Source organism: Pan paniscus, chromosome 17 (genome assembly GCF_029289425.2).
Source record: "Pan paniscus chromosome 17, NHGRI_mPanPan1-v2.0_pri, whole genome shotgun sequence".
In the NCBI taxonomy this organism is placed as follows: Eukaryota; Metazoa; Chordata; class Mammalia; order Primates; family Hominidae; genus Pan; species Pan paniscus.
Genome location: NC_073266.2, coordinates 53,055,816 through 53,080,006, shown reverse-complemented (window position 1 = coordinate 53,080,006; position 24,191 = coordinate 53,055,816). Strand labels below are relative to the sequence as shown.

General features: G+C 36.8%; 1 protein-coding gene and 1 long non-coding RNA gene across 7 annotated transcripts in view; one reads left to right on the top strand and one right to left on the bottom strand.

Annotated features, from left to right (window-relative positions):
* Positions 1 to 2,361, top strand: part of LOC103783602 (uncharacterized) — a 42,216-nt gene extending 39,855 nt beyond the window's left edge. For all 3 annotated transcript variants that reach the window (XR_609167.4, XR_008621981.2, XR_010110111.1), the window contains one exon: positions 477 to 2,361. This is a non-coding gene — a long non-coding RNA (uncharacterized LOC103783602). The remainder of the gene's footprint in view (positions 1 to 476) is intronic.
* GALNT1 (polypeptide N-acetylgalactosaminyltransferase 1) overlaps positions 1 to 24,191 on the bottom strand; it is a 130,890-nt gene that overhangs the window by 19,907 nt on the left and 86,792 nt on the right. For all 4 annotated transcript variants that reach the window (XM_063597243.1, XM_055102797.2, XM_057300383.2 and 1 more), the window contains exons 4-8: positions 13,911 to 14,077; positions 8,080 to 8,287; positions 4,486 to 4,656; positions 2,413 to 2,530; positions 531 to 711 (exon numbers count right to left, since the gene is read on the bottom strand). In XM_063597243.1, coding sequence (XP_063453313.1) covers positions 531 to 711; positions 2,413 to 2,530; positions 4,486 to 4,656; positions 8,080 to 8,287; positions 13,911 to 14,077 — 845 coding nt within the window. The remainder of the gene's footprint in view (positions 1 to 530; positions 712 to 2,412; positions 2,531 to 4,485; positions 4,657 to 8,079; positions 8,288 to 13,910; positions 14,078 to 24,191) is intronic.

The window sequence follows — 24,191 nt, the reverse complement described above, 5'->3', positions numbered from 1 at the left end:
CAAAACTCTGAATAGCAAAGTTTCCGGAAAGAAGGCCCTGTGGCACGTTTTGGGCTCTCAGTGGCCTTGTGATACTTGACGAAAGCCTCCTATGACAGCATTGAGGGCCTGCTTATAGAGAACGTTCATGACCCACTGCAAAAACAGTGGTTTTGTTATGTTGAATGAAAACTCCAAGAATCAAGAAAAAGTCATATAAGCTAGAAAAATGGCTGAAAATTTAACAAGATGAAACTTCACAGGAATAAATACTAAATGTTGCAGTTAGGTTTTAAAAAAAATAGAACATCTGTAAAACCTGGGCTAGCAACACTGACCTGGATAATTTATTACTGTTAATTATATATTATTCTAGGCATTCTGCCAAGCACTTTCTATACTGTGTGTGATTTTATTCATTCCTTACAATGACCTTATGAGGTAGGTGTTCACCTCTGCTCAAAGCTTCACTTCTAACCTTCTTACTTCTCCTCCAGGATCAGGGTCAACAAAGGTACAGCCTTGTATTTCTAATGCAAAACAACGCTAACCTGGAGAAATTATATAGAAGAAATTCTTGAATTCATCCATCCACACTTCTGCAAGTCGTCTGTTATTTTTATTGATAATCTGCCCTGTGCCTCCTGGAAACGTGTAAGGTGTAGCTTTCCGAAACACATGTCCAACATGTGAGCATGTAACAATTTCCAAAGTTCCTCCACACTGCCAAATCTGAAAACAGCAGAGATGACCATGTAACATGTAGCTGAGTAATCAGGAAATGTTCACCTTAGTTTTCCCATAGTATTTTTCTTTTCAATTAAATAGGGGTTTGGCTTTTGTTTAAACTTAAATGGAACATATTGTAGTTACTGGTAAAAAGCTTCCAAAGTACCTCCATACTACCAAATCTGAAAATAACAGCAAAGACCATATATGACATTGATAGTTTTTAAAAAAGTATTGACATCTATTGGGTTCCACAGTTGGAATTTCACAAAATCAGGGGCACATGATGGGCTCCGGCTGTACGGTTAGGTTACAAAGCCAGTGCTTCCTCAAGAGAAACATTTCTCTAATTTGGGTTCTGATCAAACCAAAAGTTGAAGATTAAAATAAAGAAAACATAGGTTAAAGGCTAAATACAGAAAAGATATGGGATCTAGAGCAGTATTTTTCTAACTGCAGGCCATTATACCTAAGAGAATCATAAATTCAAATTGATGACTTGTAACCTGTACTTGTTAACAAGGACATACTGTTTCATAAAATGTTTGTTTAAATTTTATGTTTTGTGTGTGCAGAATGTATAATGTATTTATTAATGTGGCTCATGGTTAAAAACAACCACCAAACAAAACCTGACCATGGAGTAACCAGCCAGATGCTCATCTGTTCACCCCTCTCCAAACCTGCGTCACGGCTTGTACATGAAACAGAATCTAGGAATCTCAACTAGATCCATTGTAAGTTCTTCAGTGAGACAGTAAAAGCATGTTTTGTTGTCTTTGTTAGAACAATAAAAACAAAGGGGCAAAAGAAAGATGATCAAGTATGGGCTTACATCCTTAATTTAATGAAATCCTTCTGTTTCTTTCAAAATACATTCCCCCCACCAAGTTAAAAATCTCATAACTCTTTATAATTAAAATAACATTTTGGAAAGTTCTGATTTTGTTAAATATTCAATGTTCCTACCTTCAAGTTTTCCCAGGATTATAAGTGTTAGAGCTGGATAGGATCTCCAAGGTGATATTGAGTCCAACCCTCTCTTTGACAAGAAGGCAAAGCGATTCACTGGGAACAAAGTGAGCTCGCTGGTTCAGATTACAGTACATGTCAGTGTGATTTCCACTATAATAAGCTATGTGTCTAAAGTTGGTTATTTGCAAAAATATGCAATGCCATTTAAATGATATGTTGATTCTAGTGAACATGAAATGCAAAGACTTTATATGTAGACTGGGTTAAATTAATTTAGAGTCATTTTAGAATTCTTTCGCATTTTTATTGAAAAATATAAAGCTGGTAAAGTGACTAGGTTTTATATAAAAAAATTTTCACACTAAAATAAAAAGCATATTACAAAATGTGAAATTTATGTTTTTGAGAGTAAAGCAGCAAAGTAGCATATCCAAACTATATATTAGCTTTTAGAGCTTAAATTACTTCCTTGAAAATAATAAAAATTAAAAACAACTAGGGAATCTTGTGTAAGTTTTATAGCTGAACTTCAAAGGTAACTAAATTATTTGCTTCAATAGTTTATAATGAACCCTTACTATCAGTCCTTTTAATGGACTGAAGGCTCTGAAGTTACATTAAACTTGTATTAAATTAAATTTTTATTTTTTATGTAGAGATACATGAATAATCAATGCACATCTATACTTGAAGTTAAATAAAAGATTAATTTTTTTGAAGGGAACTTACCCTAAAGGAAATTTCTAGGTTTTCTCCTCCCCAAATATCCATTCCAGCATCATATGTTCCAATTTCCTGAAAGTAATCTCTGTCTATTGAAAAAAGGCCTCCTGCCATGGTAGGTGTCCTGAAATTCAATAATGCTATACCATTAGCAATTTAAAATTTACAATCAGTTTTTGTTTTTAAAAGCTGTTTCATAACTATTTATAACTACTGAGTAAGTACTTATTCTCACACTCTTCATAAACTTTCATACGCCCCAGGGGCTTTCTGTGTTTTATGCTGTGTTATTTGGTCTTCACACATGACCTGCACCATGGTCATGCTGACTGCTAGACTTGCTGTGTCATGCTTCTGCCCAGACATCCCTCTCTGTCACAGTCCTAAGAGTACTTTCTATCTTTCTTGGCCCTCAGGTCCTAACTGAGTTTAGATCTCAAACTCCTTAAATTAAAGCTGTTCCTCACAATCCTCTCCATCTGACTGTGCACCCACTCCACGGATCCTAGCAACTTCAAGGCAGTTGACTATATTAACCAAGTAGATTGAGGTTAGAGTTACCATGCCATGTTCTAAAGGGTGGCAAATAGTATAAATACATAAGATAAACTGGATGGAAACAGTGAGGCCTTTTCCTAATACCCACTAGAAATCTTTAAGGAGAGGAGACAAAATATAGAATAAAATCAATATGTTCCTTCCTGACTGTGTGGTATATTGTCTGCAAAAGAGGAGTCTAATTCATCAAAATAGGGCTCAGGTATGCAAAGGGAGGGGGAACATGTGAAATTAAGCAGAGAAATTATTAAGAAATGAAGGAAGATTTAAATAAATGAATATCAGCCCATTTGATTTTTATAAAGAACAAGTATGGAGAAAAAGTAAACTCCAACCAGGAGAAAAAAATAAGTTACAGGGACCAAAGATACCACGAAGATTATATTTTAAGATGAACCCTAAAATGTACTCATTGCCTTTCCAGAGGAAACAGTTGTTTCCAAAAAAGGTTTGGACTTATTTTGATTTTCGAAGAAAAAAAGAATGAGAAAAGGATTTAAAAGAAACAGCCCAAAATTCAGAATTATCATTTAATACAGGGTTTTCTTGACCTGAGTTTTTTGTGTACTAAATCTTCTGCATGTACATGTGCATTTTTCTCCATTAGAGAAGACCCATAGCTTTCACCAGATTTTCAAAAAATTTTGTCTTTTTTGAAACGTTTAGGAACCCCTGATTTAGATAGTGAATTGCACTACTACTACTAAGAACTCAGGCTAAGGAAAACAGCACACAGTCAGTGGAAAATCTCTTCAGTGTTGCCAGAACTGAACTTGAATTCAAGGGAAGGCAGACGCAGGAGGCCCAAAAACAGAAAAGCTAAAGCCTGGTTCTGAAGGAACTCTTAATACAGAAGTAGCAGGTCGATACAATGGGGCTAAATTCTAGGATGGCTCAGAAGAGCTCAAAGGTCTCAATTTCATGTTCTAAAAAGAGCATGAAGATTTTTATTCCATCCTGAAAAAAAAATCTATATATGACCAAGTAGAGAAAAAAAATCAGAGAATAAATGGATTAATGAATTTTTTTATATTTTGTGTCAATTCTAGCTATTTTTATGTTTGACACAAGCTTTTCTAACTTTACCAGTCAATAACTGTCATCCAGATGGTACAAGTCTGAACTTAAAATTGTACATTTTAATGCAAGGACCCAGATTTAGGTAATATCTTCACATACTGACACAATTAATTAAGCTAAGTATTATTATCCTTAATAACTGAATTAAAGTACAGATCTGACTTATGCATTTGCAAAATGTTCATAAAGGAATGAAAAAACACGCATGTCATCATTTCTCATGTGCACTAGATTTATAGAATAAGCAAAAATTTCTAATTTTATTAGAGGAGAAATCCTTCTTTAAAACACTCACATATGTGAAAGATGGCTGTTAACTACCATAAGGTATACGAATGCTTCACGTTTCTCAAAATACACTTATCCATTTGATATGATTCCCAAAGCTCCACAACCTTCTGCCAATAACACTTTAGGCAAAATGTCTGACAAATTAATTACCTGACAGGAAGAGTCCGATCACCTTTCCTTCTGTCCATTTCTCTTTGGGGAACAGGATACCAGCGAAAATTGAGCTTCCAGTTGAACCCACCATAGGTCATATCAGAGCCTGCCATGTACTCAAAAGTATCATCACTGATCACATCGATGATAGGACACACCACTGTTCTCCTGATGTCATAAAAGCAAGTTAAGAAATCTTTCAAAACATTCCTGTTCAATGCCAACTACAGAACAATTGTATAGTAAGTGTTTTTATTTTTTATTTTTTCCCTTGAAACAGGGTATCACTCTGTCACCACCCAGGCTGGAATGCAGTAGTGCAATCAGGGGCCACTGCAGCCTTGACCTCCTCAAGTGATCTTGCCACCTCAGCTTCCTGAGTAGCTGGGACCACGGCTGGGATCACATAACACCACACTCAACTAATTAAAAAAATTTTTTTTTTGTTTTTTATATTTAAGACTTTAATCTTCAAGGGACTGATTTTAACTATGATATACAGTAAGTATCCAACTTCATTTATTTCTTCTATGGATAACCAATTGTTCCACCACTATTTATGTAATGGTCCCTTTTTCTTCTGCTGTAACTATGAGTGACTGCTCTGTCATAAATCAAGATTACATACAAAAATGAGCTGGTTTCTAGACCCTACCCTGTTTCACTAGTCTATTTGTGAATTCCTGCATCAATATACCACTGCCATAATTAACACAGCTTTAAAATAAGTCTTGACGCCTAGTAAGCACCCTTAGATCTGATTCTTCTTCAGAAGCATCCCAACTATTTTTTTTCTTTTTACAGTTCCGTATCAATGCTAGAATCGGCCTGTACAGTCTCTCAAAGAAAATTCTGTGGAGATTTCAATTGGAAATGCACTGAATTTATATATGAATTTGGGTAGAATTGATACTCTTATGATATTGACTTTCCTATCCATCTCTCTCTCAAGATTTTTTCGTGAATTTCAGTAAATCTTTTGATAAACATATTCCTATGTGTAGTCTATGACTGCCATTGCTATTACGAATGGTATCTTTTCTTTTTACATTATATTTTCTAAGTATTCCTTGTTGGTGTGAAATAAACTTTACATTCTTTTGTTTGGAGATGGAGTCTCACTCCTGTTGCCCAGGCTAGAGGGCAATGGTGCACTCTTGGCTCACTGCAGCCTTGACTTCCTGAGTTCAAGCGATCCTCCCGACTCAGCCTCCCAAGTAGTTGCGACTATAGGCATGCACCACCAGGACTGCCTAATTTTTTGTATTTTTAGTAGAGCTGGGGTTTCGCCATGTTGGCCAGACTGGTCTCGAACTCCTGGGTTCAAGTGATCTGCCCACCTCGGTCTCCCAAAGAGCTGGGATTACAGGCGTGAGCCACTGCTCTAGCCTGAACTTTTCTATAGTAATCTCGTGTTTGGCAACATTGCTAAATTCTTATTGTTTCTATTATTTTATGTATAGATTCGTTTTCTTCACAAACACATACACAATTGACAACAATGCTTTTCCTTTTTCCAATAAATAAATGTTCTTTATTTACTGTAGTACTGCAAAACCTAAGAAAGACTTCTAATAATACTAACTGGTGATTGAGGGCATTAACATCTTCTTCCACATCTTTTTAAAAAATGCTTCCAACATTTCTCCATTAACATGATTTCTGCTTGCAAAGGCTTTTTTTTTTTTTAAGCTGTCCTTTCTTGGATTAGTAAACTTCCACTGTATAATAGTTTGCTAAGTATTTTCTAACAATAAATTCATGTTAAATTTCAGTGAACCCTTTTTCAGTATCTATGGGAGTGATCAGAGGTGTTTAATAAGTTTGTAATCACAGTTTTAAAAATACATTAATGGGATGTATTAAACGAATTAGTTTTTGTAATATTACGCTAAACCAAGCAGTCATGATATCATGATATGTTTTTTACACGCACATGTGCGCGCGTGTGTGTGTGTGTGTATTGCTGGTTTAGTTTGCTGGTATTGTGAGATTTTTGTACTAGCATTCATGAAAAGATTTGCACTGTAATTTTCCTTGTAGTACTTCTCTGGTTTTCATATCACAGTTATACCAGCCTCATAAAAAGAGTTTGGTTTGTTTCCTCTTTTTCTATATTGTTTACAAATTCTTAGGGGAGATTTGTTTCCCCTCTGCCACTGCATACCAAGGTTGAGACAGGCAAGTTTTCTCTGATGTGGTGGGATTAATTTTTCATTCTTGCTTTATACTAAGATACAGATTTCAAGAGCCCAGCTTTATACAGGTGTTTGCTATTAACCTTCTCACCTGAGGCAGGACCTAGGTTTTTGTCTCCTATCCTTCCATCTTATTTGTCTCTCAAGGCAGAAGCTTAGTGACCCCAAAGTTCAGCAGAAACCCTACCAGCGAAAGCTGGCTTTAGTGTTTGGACTGCACATTTGCTCTCACTTCTTTTCGAGATTTGCAAATTTCTTCCTTTTGTGCCAACTCAATGATGCATTTAAAATTTGTTTTGCCTTTTATCCAGCTTTTTCAGTTGGAAAAGTTATTCAGAATATCGAATCCACCACGCAGCCCAAACTGGAAGTCACTGTGGTTGCTATTTCAGCTGACTCCCTTCCATATTTCTGTCATCACCTCACCTTGCTTTCTCTCTATGGGTTGTGTGTTATCTTCAGGCGAGCAAATATTCCCTAAAACATCATCTATTATTTAAAGAAAATAATTTAGATATCCTATTCTTTTGATTCTTCAGGGCAATGTTCTTTTTTCTAAAGCTGCTCTACTTTCCCATTGATTGGCCCAATGCTGAGTTTTCCTATTTATTCATCTTTGAAAGGGAAAAAATATAGATCCAGCATTTGCTATCAAACAGAATAGATGCTGTGGCTTTAGCTCCCACCGTGTTCCACTTGACTAGTAAAAGTTCACTCCGCTAAAATCTAAACTTGAATGTTAACATGGACAGTCTCCACCTCAAATTACAATGACAAGCAGAAATTCAACCAACATAGGTCTAGCAGACTGAAGTCAGGTTCTCTCCTGATGCACAAGAACTAAGCCAGAAATAGCGAGTTCTTTGAAAAATGTGTAACATGAGAAACTATAACCATAGGTTTTCATTACACCACTGTTCTTCCTGTATTATCTAAGATTATGGTGCTTTCCATATAAAATTAAGCATTTCAGGACACAATGTGCTTCTCTCCATTCTCTTCTACTTCTTGCTGCACTACAAGCTGAGAGGATCTGCCTGCTCCAGCATTAGCTTTAGAGTGCAAGGACAAGTGAAGGGTTTTATGCTGTCTTCCCTGAGAGTTCACCATCTATCTGTTCTGCTCCAGCTTGGTGAACACAGCATATAGTATACATTCCAATGACATGCTTCCTAATCACTCCTCATTAGTACAACAGTTTGCAAACATTCCTGCCAGGCTTCAGAATGTGGTCTTCTGGATATTTGCTTTAGACTCCTCTTCACGGATATTTTAAAGCAAACTTGGGAGGAAATTACTTTTATATTTATTTAAAAAATATAGAATTTGGCAACTCACCATATAGTTTAGGACAAATGTACTAAAAACAAACTTACAGACACCAGAAAATTACCTGTCATGTTTGATCCTGGCCAAGAGAGGCTCCAGCCATCCCACTGTGCACTCACAATGGGCATCCAGGAAGGTGATCACTTGGCCTTTAGACACAGCAGCTCCTTTTAATCTAGCTCTGATCAATCCAGAACGTTGTTCCATTCGAATTACATGAACTGGTACTTTTAGTTTTTTCACATAACTCTCTAAAGGCCTTTTCAAAAAGTCTGGAAAATGAACAAAAGAAAACATGCAAATCAGTGTGGCCTAGCACTATTCAGATTAAAGTAATTTTGATTTGGAAAATTTATTCAACATACCCTTACTGAACACTCTCAGTGAGGCTCCCTGACTCATAAACCCATTCTGCTAAAGGAAGCCTTTATATTCCCCAAGAGAATGGACTAGAGCTGCCTCTATTTTATTATATGCAGAATTAGGAGAATGCCTTTGTGCTCAGACTTAACCAAGGATAGGAATGCTCCTATGTTTCGCTAAGTAACCCTGTTAGACTCAATTCTTCCTCTAATCATGCTTAAGGATCAGCAATACAAAGAAAGCATTAAATCCAGACCTCAACAGAGAGAAGACACAGAATATGTAATAGCTGTAGAGTTTAGAAAATTGTGAAATTTCCTCAGAAGCACAAACAAATTGTCTTGTTGATTACCATGGTCTTTGACTATACTTTTTTTTTTTTTTTTTTTTTTTTTTTTTAATCAGGAGGCAGAAAGTGAGGTCACACTTGGAAAAGAAATGCTGGACTGTTAACTGCAAGGCCAAATAGAGATCCTTAAACTGACAATTAGGTGTAAGAAAAAAAGTTTAAAAAGGAAAGGGCAATTGAAGAAGAAAAGAGAAAAAGTGGGCAAAAGGGGAAAGGGAGAGTATGTGGGTGTATGAAATCAATAGCTATCCTGGAGAGTTCAGGTAAGAGGTTATGCTCCTCAGGACACAGGCAAGCATATAGGATAAGATAAACCTTACCTCCAAAGTTCACAACTGACTTTAAAAAGCAGAAAAGGTGCAACTTCCTCAAAGCAAAGAGAAAACATTTTTCCGACCAGGTTGGTTTACAGAATTTATACTAGAGAAGCTATTGGTGGTAATATGGCCAAATGCCTTTCCAACTAGTCACCATACAATAAGTATGAGGATAATCTCTCTAGGGAAGAAAATATTTGAGATGGAACTACTGGAACCCCTAGAGAGATTATCCTCATATCTATTAATTAAATACTAAAAGTAGAGATCCAAAAGGCTTCCTACATAGTGAGGTGGAAAAGACAAATGGGAGTAAAACGATTCTTGCCTATTTGACTCAACAAGACAAAATGACTCAATAATGAAATAATCAGGGATATAAAAGCTGTAAAAGAAAAAGGCCTATGTGTCCCACTACACCAAAACACTGATCTTTCCCATTTCTGCTAATATATTTTCTAATATTTGAGCTAAAAAGTTATCTGAAAGATATCACGGTGATTTTATGAACCAAGTCTTAGGGTCAGAAGGATCTAAATTGATTCTGAGTAAAAAGGTAAGGGTAGTGCCAATCCCAGAGAAGAGCAACATTTTGTAGTAACTGTTAACATTTTGTGTCTGTTTAGCATAATGCTAACATATGTAATGCTAGTCTCATTATATATTTTATCTCATTTAATGCTCACAACGACCCTATGAAGTTATTATGCATAATTTAGAAATGAAAATCTAAGGCTCAGCATATTACATGAATTTGATTAAGGTGATACAGCTTAAGGGATGGATCCAAGATTCAAACCCAGGTCTGCCTGACTTTAAAGCCCATCTTTTTATCTACAACAAGAGAATCCTAGAAGGGAACTCGATAGAGAGAACAATTCAGGTCTGTGGAAGCACCTGATCAAGCACAAATTTAAAATACTTTGTATCCAGAATTTGATAGAATTTCATGCAGTAGGGTATAAGATATATTTTAGTACCTTAGATCAATCAAGACTGGATGTGTCATAAACAATGCGTCTCCCAACAAGTTTTTCCAAAAATATTAGTTTAAAATGTTTCTTCAGAACTAAAGCAATCTAATCCCCAAGTCCCATATGTCTTTGAAAGCTATACTGTCTTGTTTATGAACAAAATTTTTTTTAAAAATGCATGATTCTGTGGTCTGGTAACTCACAAAATTTGCTCTTCCACAAATTTTCTTGGCATCTTTGTTTGACATCTTTGTTGCTTTCACACAATAACATTAGGATACAGGTGTCTTCTTTTCAGTCGATACAGAATTATGGACTCAGGGATGGGTGGGGGATTAGGAATTATCCAAGTCTCATTTTACAAAAATGAAGCCATGAGTTAAGAGATTATAGTTAGAAGCTACTATTACATCTAAAAACAAGGGAGAATCTTCTTAGGACACCTTTATAACTATTGGCCTATAAATGGATCCCTATGCATTTCTCAGAGTGTGAGGTTGTCAGAGAGTGAACATTAGGAAAAAATTTCACTATTCACAGCAATGTCTGAGAAATATTAGCCAAAACTCTAAAGAGTAGTAGGGAAGAATAAAGAATTCAGAATCTAATAAATCTAACTCCTAACCTCTACTAAATATAAACCTCTGCTTTTTGTATAAAATGAAAAAATAATAGTCTTCTCAGATTAGAAACATTACATAAATTCTAAGTCTTAAGATAACTTTCTGAGATGAAAATTACATAACTTCTGACATAAACTAGGGATTCGTCCAAATTCTGACTTTATTACAGATCCTGTAACAGTAAAGTTGCACCAGAAGCAATCAGAAGTGAGTGAGGTACACAGCAATTAAGAGGTCAGGCTCTGGATTTATACAGGGTTTGGATACTCCTCTACCATGCTAAGCCTCATTTTCCTCATCAATAAAACAGGAATAATTATAGCACCTACTTCATACTTCTTTAATAAATAGAGTTACTCAGCAGGTTAACTTGAAATCAAGTATTCAGAGGCCATGGGCACACTATCTATGCTACACAACCCAATTAGGAAGTTTGCACAGAGAAGAAGTAAATGTGAAGATTAAATATACCAGTGTACATTATTCTTTCACCCATTCATTATATAATTCTAGACTGTTGTTATATAACAGGCACTGTGGGAACTGAGGAGATAATGGTGAGCAAATAGACCTGACAAAGTATACAGTCTACTGGGGGAAGGTATCTATTAAACAGACAAATAATTCAAACCCTGGTTAGAGCTGCAGAGGAGTAGAGTGTTATGAGATGTTTTCAGAGGGACGTGACAGGTCTGGAGAGGTCAAGAAAGGCCTCTCTAAATACATCACATCTGAGCTGAACTCTGATGGATGATTCAATGTTAACAATGCTGGGGAGATGGTGGAGATAAATGTTCCCTAGAGAACAATGTTCCAGGGAGAGGGAACAAAATTAGTACAATTGAAGGCCCTGAGATAGGAAGAAGGATGATATTCTTTAACAAACTGAAAGAAGAAAATTGGACAGAGGGAAGAAGTATGGGAATGGTTCAAGATGTGACTGGAGATGCCAGGTGGGGCCAGGTCATACAGGCCTTAGTGGAGGGGTTTTAAGCATGGAAGCGAAATGATCAAATTTGCATGCTTTAAAAAAGCTCACTCTGGAGGCACCATGGTGAACAGATGGGAGGGGGTAAGAGTATGTGGGGACATTAGTTTGACTAGTTAGTCTATTTCCATATCCAGGTGAGAAATCATGGTGCCTTAGATGTGTCTCATGAATAGGAAAAAAAGCAGATGTAAAGAGTTACATAAAAGCAAACAGCTTGCTCTGGTTTCTGGGTCTAACAATTACGACTTAAACAATGGAGCCAAAGAAAAATACATTAGATGATTCTCAACCTGGAAAGCAAGACTGCAAATTATAACCACAAAAACAAAGATCTACTGTCTCCCAGATACCGGAAATGGTAACCCGGATATTTGAGGCTTCCAAGGCAGGTCTGATAAGGGAGAATCAGACCCCTGAGCAGGGACTCTGGAGCGGCACTCCAGGACCCTGCCTAGAGACTAAGCCTCAGGTGGAGCAGTGAGGTAGACATCTGCTCACACCAGTTTCCTCTCACAGATGTACACAGATTGGGGTGTTAGGTGAGGGCTGCATGAGGGAAAGGAAAGAGAGAACTGCTATAGGTGAGTTTCTCTGTCACTTGCTGTGGGACCCTGCACCTTTTAAATTAGGCCATATTCTACAAAAACTTATTATTCTACACAGCCTTCTTGGGCATTCACAGAACGAGAGAGAAAAACAAAGGAGGAAATGAAAAAATAATTCATTTTATCTCAGGTTAAGTATCTCTTCTGGAAGAATATATTTAATCTAGCAAATATTGACACATAAGTAAACCAAGCACAAGTCATTTGCAGGATAAATGTTTGTATATATTCCTCCTTATATTAACTTAGGTTAATTTTCTTACAGAAGGATTAAGTCCTAGCAAATAGATTATCCACATGAGGTTTATACTTCTGTTGTCAACAATTATTTCTTTACGTGTGGTATTCTTAACTGCTCTCATTCCTTTTGACATGTAATTATATAATGTACTATACTATTTAAATGTCTTGTGTGATTATAAAGTATCTCTTTAATTTGATTAAAAAGGTAAGATATAAATTACTTTAAAAGGTAGGATCCTATTCTTCATTTGCAACTGTATAAACTGGCAAAGCAATAAGATTTAAATTGTTTTTATTGCATTAATTACTCCAAATAATTCATATTTGACGTGAATAAACTTAATTTCGGTTAAATGCATGTATTCAGTGTGGACACAGGAAGGAGAAAGTATGATACTTAACTAAATCATAGCAGATGCAATGGGAGAATAGGCAAGAAAGTTGAAGATACTAGCAAAAGAGGTTAAGATGGTAGATCATTTAAGGCTGATGAAGGAAGAAAAGAAGTAGGAAATTATTTTCTGTAGCTCTAAATTTTTCTCATGTGAACACAGGAACATTGGTGGAACACATGACACCAATGATTCCTAAACAGATGAGCTATGAATAAGAAAATTAGGAAATACTGGGTATCTAAGTTAAGCAAGTTTCTTTACTGAAGGACTAAGCAGAGCCTTTTCTATATGGTACTCTGTAGTGTGAAATCTCTAGTAAGGATTCAGAATAAATAATATTGACCAAGCCATCATTAATTAATATGTCCTTTCCCAAAGAGTATTTCATGAAATAGTTTGGGAGATTTTAGCCTTGTGAAAAATTCTGAGACTCCTAGAAGGACATGTGGGCAAGAGTCTGTAGAGATTGACTATGAGAGTCATATTACATCCTACCTTTTCATCATCCTTCCTAATCCTTTTATGCACATAGCTATAGATCATTCCTGAAACTTAGAAATGGAGAAAATAGGGAAACCTAAGAAAAATCTGGAGAACAAAGGTTCACCCAGCTAAAGCTCCATTTTGCTGTCAGAGGTATTTCCTACTAAACATGGAACTACATTTCTCCATTCATGGATGTAAGCAGAATCCAGTCTCTCTCTACTGACTCAGTCCTGCAGCTTCCCACAGAGAAAATCCTAATAAAATGATGAGAGTTTTTTCACTGTCCTGCATAATAGTTTATGTTATAGAGCATTATTTCTTTTTGAAACAAGATTAAGATGCAACACACAAATTAATTACTAATTAAAGTAATATTTTAAGTCTCACAAGGGTGTACTTTTTTACATATGTGAATGAATCCAAATGCCATATTTTTGGGATAAATTAGAATTTTGTTTAAAATTATTAGGTTAAAAATTATAGCAACTAGTTTTAACCGTTAGTGACAAAAGGTGTAGCAAATTATTGGCATTAAAATTTAAAATTTACCTCTTTCACTGGCATCATCTACTAGAACAATTTCTTCTATCATGTGTCTTGGTGAGCGATTAATGACACTATGGACAGTTCGCAGAAGTGTGCTCCAAGCCTCATTGTGGAAAACAATCACCACACTTGTTGTAGGAAGATTATCTGGATACACCTTTGTTTTACACCTAGAGACAAAGCAAATGCCTTTATAAAAAGTGACTGTTAAGATTGCATAATAAAGGAATCTGGACTAGAAGGGTGATAGAACAATAAAAGCAGTTTGCTCTAGTGGTGGGATCCTTGGTACCTTTTCATTTAAGTCTTGGTTAATGTTACGTGTTTAATAAATAGCACCTATTTAAAGTGATATATTTAGATTAAAATTATTTCAAAGATGTCATTTATATTCTTAAAATTAGGTACTTCCTCCTGATGAATGTTTTCAGGTGATTCATTTTAATGGAGAATGAAATAAAGCTATATTATCTGCCCAAAACTGAATGTATTTCAAAGACCCTATTAGACAAAGAATTAGAACCACTGGAGTTTACGTAGTTTAATAATCTAAACAAAAATATACCTTCCACAAAAGAAGAGAAATATTTAGTGAGCACCTATCATGTACCAGGCTCTTACTCTTCCTAGTCATTCTATAAGACGGATGCTTGGAGCCACATTTCACAGATAAGAAACAGGGCAGGGATAGCGAGGAGGCAGCAGAACCTGACTGAAGACTCCACAGCCCATGCCCTGCTGTTCCAACTCTTGATGGGGTCACCGCCATAATTAAATATCAACATGTATCTCGTTCACTAAAGACTATTTATGCCTGAGCATGCAATAATCAGAAATACCAAACACACTCAAAAGATACGCAACAAAATCCACATAATAATTGTATGTTTCCAGCACTTTGTTAGGCAACATGGTCTCTTCTTTCAACCTTGTTAGCTAGATGAAATTACTAGATAACAGCCTATCAGAGAACAGTAACAGCAGTAGGTAACCTGAGATCAAGGGATATGCTTTAGAACATAAGCCCCCCTAAACAGTGCATATATAATTATCTCCCAGGTATCCCCAATTCTAACAGTTGCTCCACCCTCCTCTTTCTTCCTTTATTCCCTGCTCTCTCTCAAGCTCCTCAAACCTTCCACTCCCCAGTCTCAACTGTAATCGCCTGTCAGTGGGAGTGGAAAAAGGGAAGGATGGGGAGGAAATGAAGAAAACACAAACAAGACTCCTCTTCTGAAGCTGCTGAAATAACTTCTTATTGAACACTCTACCCTAGGGCTGCCAGTTGGCAGTTGGAAGAAAAGGAAAAGCGAAGGGTAAAAAGATGACAAGGTAAAAGGGTTGAAAGAAGTCATCGTAGGGGCCCCATCAGCCCTTGTCCTTTCTTTCTGCCAGGAGACAAGGAGAAACAAGTAGCTGTCCCTGTCCTTCGATATATTCCACTGCAGCCCCTCTCTCCCTCTTCACCATTCCCAAGACCCCTTTCACAGGATGGTCTCCGTCTCCTACTAACAGTAACCTTCCCTCTACCCACTGATCCAGAAAACCCACAGCCTCATTTCCACTTCACTGCCTGCTCCCTACGTTCACTCTAACCACCACAAGAAGGCCCACACAGCCTGCCACCCTGTCTGCAGCTCCCTCCTTCTAAGTCTAGGCTAAAGAGGTGTGGCCCAAAAGACTAGCCTAGAGGGGGAAAAGATGTGTCCTCAGCAGTCCTAATAATACTTCTGAAAATAGTTTCCCATCAAAACTCTGTTATAAATGGTGGCTAGAATATTTATGTATGTAATTAGTACTAGTTTCAGGTACATCATAGCTGAGCAAGCTGTATCTTGAATGCCTGATGCACAGACTCCTGGAATAAGACTCTGAAGTCAGGAATGGCCTATGTATGGGTAAAAGGGGGTCAGAAAAAGAGTTTCTTACATTACTTAGCTGAATCTTATTATGCCACATATACAATCTCTTTTCCCAAGTGAATCCTACTTATTATTATTGTAGAATTAGGAAGCAGGAAACAGCCAAGGTGGCTATATAGCTGCTACCTTACCAAAATAAAATAAAATAATAAAATCAAGTGATGCATGAAAGATGTACAGATACAAATGGTACTGTTAGCCATGTCTATGGCTAGGAAACAGAAAGGAAGACAGAAAAATGTGGAGACAGCAGGTTCTGCAGAAGAGAAGTGATAACCCAAATTTACTACTTGTATAATATGTTAAAGAATAAAATTCTAAAACTGTATGGAAAGGAAGTAAGATTATAAGATTATAAGAACAATAGAAAGAAACTGGATGGAAGAATCAGAGAGAGAAGCAATATTAGGATCCAGAAGAACAGATGATAAAAAGGAAATAATTTTTTAAATCAAATGGTTAATCAGAGACCATAACAAATTCATAAATTAATATTCTCTCAAAGCAAATGAGGAAACATAGAGAAAATATTAAACAACCATAATTAACCTCAGAACAGGTACAAACACACACAAACACACACCCCTAACCTGGAAGAGCCACAAGGCACTTGAGAAGAACCAAAGAGCCCTTTAGCATTCTAGCTAAGCCTTTCCAATCAAGAAACCACCTGTCCTTTTGTGTTTTGGGGTTTGAAGTGGGTAGGGGGATGGGTTCATAGAACACAGAGCTGAGGATGAGCAGAAAGGCCACAGGCCATGTTCAGGAAGCAGCTTTCTTCCACACTTGCCCAAGTGAGACTTTTATCCTCAGTTATGAAAACGAGTTTTTTTTTTTTTTTTGAGACGGAGTCTCGCTCTGTCACTCAGGCTGGAGTGCAGTGGCGCAATCTCAGCTCACTGCAAGCTCCACCTCCCGGGTTCACGCCATTCTCCTGCCTCAGCCTCCCCAGTAGCTGGTCCTACAGGTGCCCGCCACCACGCCCGACTAATTTTTTGTATTTTTACTAGAGACGGGGTTTCACCGTGTTAGCCAGGACGGTCTCAATCTTCTGACCTCGTGATCTGCCCACCTCGGCCTCCCAAAGTGCTGGGATTACAGGCGTGAGCCACTGCACTCCGCCAGTTTATGCTAATTTCTAAAAGTTACATACAGGTTTAACAGCAAGGTATAGGTTAGGAACAAAGGGAAGAGTCTTAACTTTCTATTGAAATATATACATACATTTCAAATATATACATACAAACTGGCCCCTATAAGCTTTTCTCCTTTGCAGTATGCATGAGGCATGCATAAGCTCTGTAGGTAGAAGGTGCTGCAGGGACAATGCAGGAGGAAGAAACTTCCCTCCCCGGTTCCAGTGTGCTTCCATTTGTTTTCCTCTCCCTCATACTGTGCGGTTGCCAGTGGAATGTGGTGGATACCCAGGGCATTCACCCCGCTGAGCTTCAATAGCACCCCCACAACAACAGACCACATATATGATAGTAGTCCCATATCATTATAATGGAACTGAAAAATACCTATGGCCTAGTGTCACTGTAGCCACCATCAACATACTAGCGTAATTACTTAATCTGCAAAATACATTTAGAAGAGCCTAAGTGTACAGTGTTGATAAAGTCTACAGTAGTGTATACAGTAATGTCTTAGGCCTTCACATTCACTCAGCACTCACTTACTCACCCAGAGCAAGTTCCACTTCTGCAAGCTCCATTCATGGTAAGTGCCCTATACAGGTGTACAATTTTTCATCTTTTATACCATATTTATACTGTATCTTTTCTATGTTTAGATACACAAACACTATTGTACTACAATTGCCTACAGTATTCAGTAGAGAAATACACTATGCAGGTTAATAGACTGGGAGTAATAGGCTATACCATATAGCCTAGGTGTGTAGTAGGCTGTACCATCTAGGTTTGTATAAGTGCACTCTATAATGTTTACACAATGACAAAATTGTCTAATGACCTATTTCTCAGAACATACCTCAGTCATTAAATAACACATGGCTGTACCTAACAATTCAGAAATACAGAACGACAGAAGTCGCTTGGTATTTACTATTACTAATATTTTTCAATTGTTATAGTCCTACTCTGGCTGTACGCAGGGGCTCATGTCTGCAATCCAGCACTTTGCAAGGCTGTGGCAAGAGGATCACTTGAGCCCAAGAGTTTGAGACCAGCCTGGGCAACAAAGTGAGACCCCATCTCTAAAAAAGTCCTACTCTATTTATCCTATCTCAGGGCACTGGCCTGAAAGGGTCCTCCTGACTTTTTATTAAATTCCTGAAACTGCATTAAGAGGTTTAAATGTATTATCCCATGTATGCTTATAACAACCCTAAGACAGAGGAATTACTCTCCAAATTTTACAGATGAGGAAACTGAGGCTTAAAGTAATAAAGTAGATTGCTCATGATAGCAGCTAGTAAGTAACAGAACTACAAGTTAAATCCGCAAATTATGATAAAACTTATACTGCTCATCAATCATCCATATATATATGTCAAGAACTACAGTATGAAAGAAGAGCCAAGAAGAATTTTCAAGAAATTTCCACATCAAGGTGACTATGCATGTATAATCCAATGCTCTCCTCCATGTCCCTTCAAGCTATGATTTTCAATGTATTCTTTTTCTCCCATTAAATTTCATCTGTCACTAGCATTTATCAATGACAACTCAATATTTCATAAGATGTGTGGCTACCTGCCAGGCAGTGTTTGGCAATGTTACAAAATTTCTCCTCTGTACACTCTCATTCAGAGAAGATCAACTAAGATCTAACCATAAAACTAAGGGCAAAGCATAGTGATTCAGAGCACATACTTTGTCCCTGAGACCTAGGTTCAAATTTCACTTGCGTCACTTACTAACTATACTTTGGACAAATCATTTAATTTCCCTAAGTCCAAGTTTCCCCATTTGTAAACTGAGCACATTACTACTACTTTGCCCAACTGTTTGAATATGACAATGTGTATAACACTGGTATATAATAAAGCATTCAATAAATGCTATTAAAATTACTTTTTAAATATCTAAGACTATATAGGATGGATTTGGCTTACTAGAGGATTTGGAATCTGTCTTACACTTCCTTCCCTAAGATCACACATTAGAAAAGTTATTCAGGGACTGTTACTTCCATTTAACTCTTCTGAACAGTGTAATAATGTCATTCTTCCCTCCAGTTTCCTTCAGGAAACATGCCCTTAGAGACTGTACAAGGCAGTAGAAGTTATTGGCAGACAGGATGATCTGGGCACAGCCAGCTACACACCAGTTAAGCCCATGTCTTAGAACATAAGCAAGGTTTCTCTGGGTTCCAAAAGGTGGTGAAAAAGCTGCACTCCAAGGGCCATCCCACACCATTCTTCCTTCCACCTCAGGGAGCAGGAATGGAAAGCAGCTAACTACCTCTGTCCAGCACAGCTGAGGCTGAAGAAAATACTATCTAATATTTACCACTTGGCATTTCATTGTGAATCTGCTTTGGAAGTCAGGAAATGAGTAGAAAAATAAAGAAAAAAAAGTAGAGATGGAAAAGTCCCCTTGGAGTCAGCTTCTCCTGAGAATCAAACAGGGACCTGGAGCTCACTCCTTGAACAGAGGCCTTCTCTGTATCCTAGATTCCAGGAAGTGTGCAAAGCACTTTACAAATCCTCACAACCACCCTTGTAATTCTCTTTATCTTAGAGATAAGGACCTGAGGTATAGAAAAGTCAGGCAACTTGTCCTAAACCACATAGCCAGTAAATGGCAGAGCCAGACTTGGACTTTGCCACTATCAAGATATTAATGAGAAATTTACCTAGAGACAATTTGAAAAGGAACAAACAGAGAAAAAATAAGAGTATAGATTGAGAAGCTCTAGTATATGCATATAAGTAGCTCCAAAAGAACAGACTGGAGGAAATAGTGAAGCAGCAGTATTTGAGATTACAGCTAGGAATGTCCCACAATTGAAGAATAATATCAGTGCTCACATCAAAAGTACACTATGTGCACTGAACATGTAGATACATAAAGATAAATCTACACCTTGACAATTACAATATACCTACGTCTTATTAATAAAGGAAAAGTGTACGGCTTCCAAACCAAGAGACAGAAAAACATGAATACTAAAACTTTACCAGTTGAAACTGTATCAATTAGAAAAGCAGGAAAGGAGGAAAAAAATGAAAAAGATACTAAACAGAAAGCAAGATTTATTAAGTCAAACTTTATGAAATTGTCATTTTCGTAGGTCAAAAGTGGTTGAATATCAATTTCATATGGTTCAACCTAAAAGAAGTTCAAATATATCAAGTCATAATACATGTAGATCAAGTCATAATATACACAAAAGTCATCTATTAAAAACCAAAGATTAAATTTAAAATACAAAGTCCCAGCCTGGGCAACGTGGCGTGAGACCCCCATCTCTACAAAACGTTTAAAAAATTAGCCAAGTGTAGCGGTGTGTACCTGTAGTCCTTGTTACTCGGGAGGCTGAGGTCAGATGATTGTTTGAGCCCAGGAGGTTGAGGCTGCAGTCAGCTGTGACTGTGCCACTGCACTCCAGTCTGGGCAACAGAGCAAGACCCTGTCTCTCAAAAATATATATGTGTGTATATACAGAGTGAGAGTCCATTCAATGGTAGGCTGCCTATGAATATGAGCACGAGAGAAGCAAAAAATAAAATAAATAAATGGTAGGCTGTCATTTAAAAGAAAAAAAAGTCCAGCCATCTAGTACAAATACACCTAAAACAAAGTCCTTTCCTACTCCAAGATCATAAAGATATTTTCTCCTATGTGATCTTTTAGGGCTTTGCTGGTTTGCCTTCACATTTATTTCAGGTAATACATATAAAATTGATTTTACTGTATGATGTGAGGTAAAGATGCAGTTTCAGTTTTGTCTTGAATTATATCAAGTTGACCCAGCATCATTCATTTGTTCATTTTTTAGAAGATCATCCTTCTCCTACTGCCACATAGTGCCACTGTTGTCCTAAACCAAGTGTTCAAGTACGTACGGAACTGGTCATGAACTCGCTACTGTGTTCCACTGATCTGCTTGTCTATCCTTGCAACGATACCACATTATCTTAATTATTACAGTTTTCTAAGAAATCTTAATAATTCTATAAGAATGTCTAGCTCTTCCAGGTCTTTGCATTTCCAGTCACATTTGAGAATCAACTTGTCAAATTACACATGTATACGTGGTTATGATTGGGACTGCATCAAACCTACTAATGAATGTAGAAAGAACCAACATCTTTATAATATTAAGGAGTCTGACCCCATGAATGTGGGATAGTTCTCCATTTATTTAGGTATTTGATTTTTCTTTGCTTTAGAATTTACTCTGAAGAGCCTTTCTTGGATATTTGATATTTTCAGACTGCATTATAAGTAATATTTAAAATTGTTTTATTTTCTAGCTTTTGTAAGAAAACAACATAAAGAAATGTAATGTATTTTTCTTTTTAATATAGACCTTAAAACCTTCAACCTTGCTGAATATTTTTTTTCTTTTTTTTTGAGACAGAGTCTCACACTGTCACCGAGGCTGGAGTGCAGTGTGGTGTAATCATGGCTCACTGCAATCTCGAACTCCTGAGCTCAAGTTATCCTTCTGCCTCAGCCTCCTGAGCAGCTGGGACTACAGGCATGCACCACTGTGTCCAGCTAATTATTTAATTTTTTTGTAGAGATGGGGTCTCGTCAATGTTGCTCAGGCTGGTCTTGAATTCCTGGACTCAAGCAATCTTCCTGCTTCAGGTGCCCAAAGTGCTAGGGTTACAGGTGTGAGTCACCGTGACCGGTCTCTAAACACTTTTTTATTCTAATCCTCTAATTCTTTTGGATTTTTGTTATACACAATCATGTCAACTGCAAATAATAGAATTTTAATGAACTTCTTAAAGTAATAAATTTTAATAAATTTTAATTCCTCTCTTCCAGTTCTTATAACAGTGAGTTCTTTTGCTTGCCTCCTTACACTGGCTAAGACCTCCAGTAAGACACTGAACAGAAGTGGTGTTAACAGGCATCTGCGTCATGTTCCAGATCTCAAAGGGAAAGCTTACAACATTATTATTAAATATAGATATTTGCTGGGAGGGTTTTGTTTTTCTAGAAATCTTTTGTCAGATGAAAGAAGTTCCCTTCTATTCTAGTTTGCTAAGGGGTTTTATCATGACAGTGACAAATTTTATCAAATGTTTTTCCTGTATCTAATGAAATGATCACATAACTTATCGCCTGTTTTCCTATAAATGTGGTGAATCTAAATGATCTTCAAATCCTAAACCAACTTCACATGTCTGGAATAAACCAATTTATTTTTAATGTATTATTTATTCTATATATTGCTGGATTTCACTTATAAATCTGCATCTGTATCGAGATTACTGGTCTGTAATATTTCTTTGTTGTAATAACCTTGTCAGACTTTCATATCAAGATCATGCTGATTTCATGAAATAAGTTTGATATGTTGCTTCATTTTCATTGGCAAAGCCATCTATGCCTGGAAGTCTGTGTTTATGTCTAACTGTGTGAATGTCTGTGTGTAAAGATTTTTTTTTTTTCTTCGAGATGGAGTCTCTCTCTGTTGCTCAGGCTGGAGTGTAGTGGTGTGATCTGGGCTCACTACAAGCTCCGCCTCCCTGGCTCATGCCATTCTTCTGCCTCAGCCTCCTGAGTAGCTGGGACTACAGGCGCGTGCCACCACACCTGGCTAATTTTTTGTAGTTTTAGTAGAGACAAGGTTTCACCATGTTAGCTAGGATGGTCTTGATCTCCTGACCTCATGATCCGCCCGCCTCGGCCTCCCAAAGTGCTGGGATTACAGGCGTGAGTCAGTGCGCCCGGCTGTGTGTAATGCTTTTAAATAATTAATTCTACTTAATAGCTACAGAACTTATATTTTCTTTTCTCTGATGTCAATTTTATTAAGTTATATTTTTCTAGGAACTACTAATTTCATCTAAATTTTAAAAAATTGGGATTTTATAATATTCACTTATAATCTTATCTTTACGTCATTGTGGTAAGAACACTTACCATGAGATCTACCTTTTTAATAGGTTTTTAAGGGTACAATGCAGCATTGTTATCTACAGGCACAATACTGTATAGCAGGTATCTAGTCCTTATTCATCTTGCATAACTGAAACTTTATGCCCACTAATCAGCATCTCCTCATTTCTCCCCTGCCACCGGACCCTGGCAACTACTATTCTACACCCTGCCTCTACGAGTTTGACTATTTTAAAAAACCTCATATAATCTACGTATAATCTTTCAAACGTCTGCAAGATGTGTAGGGATGCTGTCTTTTTCATACCATTATCTGCTATTTAGGAGAGCGTTTTTTGATTTTGTTGATTTTTTTCCAAAGAACTTCCAGCTTTCTTGAGCCTCTATACTCGATGTTTGTATTCTACTTTATAATTTCTCATCTTTGTGATATATTATCTTTTAAGGTCTGGATCTGTAATGACGCCACCTTTTATGGATTTGTGACTCTCTTATTTTCTTGATTAGTCAATTTTATCATTTTTTATCATTTTTTCCCCATGAACTTTTGACTTTGCTGTTCCTCTACTGTACGTTTTTATTTCCTAAGTTTCCAAGCTTTAAGTTTCCACTCTTCCTTCTACTTATTCTCTTTAATGTGTTCCTTTTCTAATTTCTTAAGATGGTTAGTTCAGTAACTTTCCATCTTCTTTTTAAAAAAGTCATATGCATTTAAAGGTATATATTATCACCTAAGCATGGAATTAGCTACATTTCACAAGTTTTGATATGCAGCATTCACATTATCAACTTTGATAACATATTTTCTTCCTCAGTGCACTTAATGCCTAGCTAACAGGAGCTACAAAAAGGGAAAATAGACAAATGAAACATGTAATGAACCTGTCCAATAACAATGCATATTATGGGCCAGATCTCACACCTTTAATACCACAACCACACAATTTACTTGACTTTAAGGATATTGGTACGATATGCCTTTAGGTCTAACTACCAATTCACAGGACAGGGAACTGAAGAACATGTTCAAATGACACCACAGTGATGCAGTCAGCAAAATGTAGGCTGAGAAAAGATGTAAGGCATTCTACCTGGATTCTTCAAATAATAAACTGTAAGGAAAAAAAACAGAGAAGGAACCTACAGACTAAAAGAGACTTAAGAGAATATCCACCAGCTGCAATTTTGATCCTGACACCTACACTATAAAAAAAGAAATATATATGTCATACCTAGGGAAGTTTGAATATTAACTGGGTATTTTATGATATGAAGGGATCATTGTTTATGTTATTTTTAGGGGTGAAAAT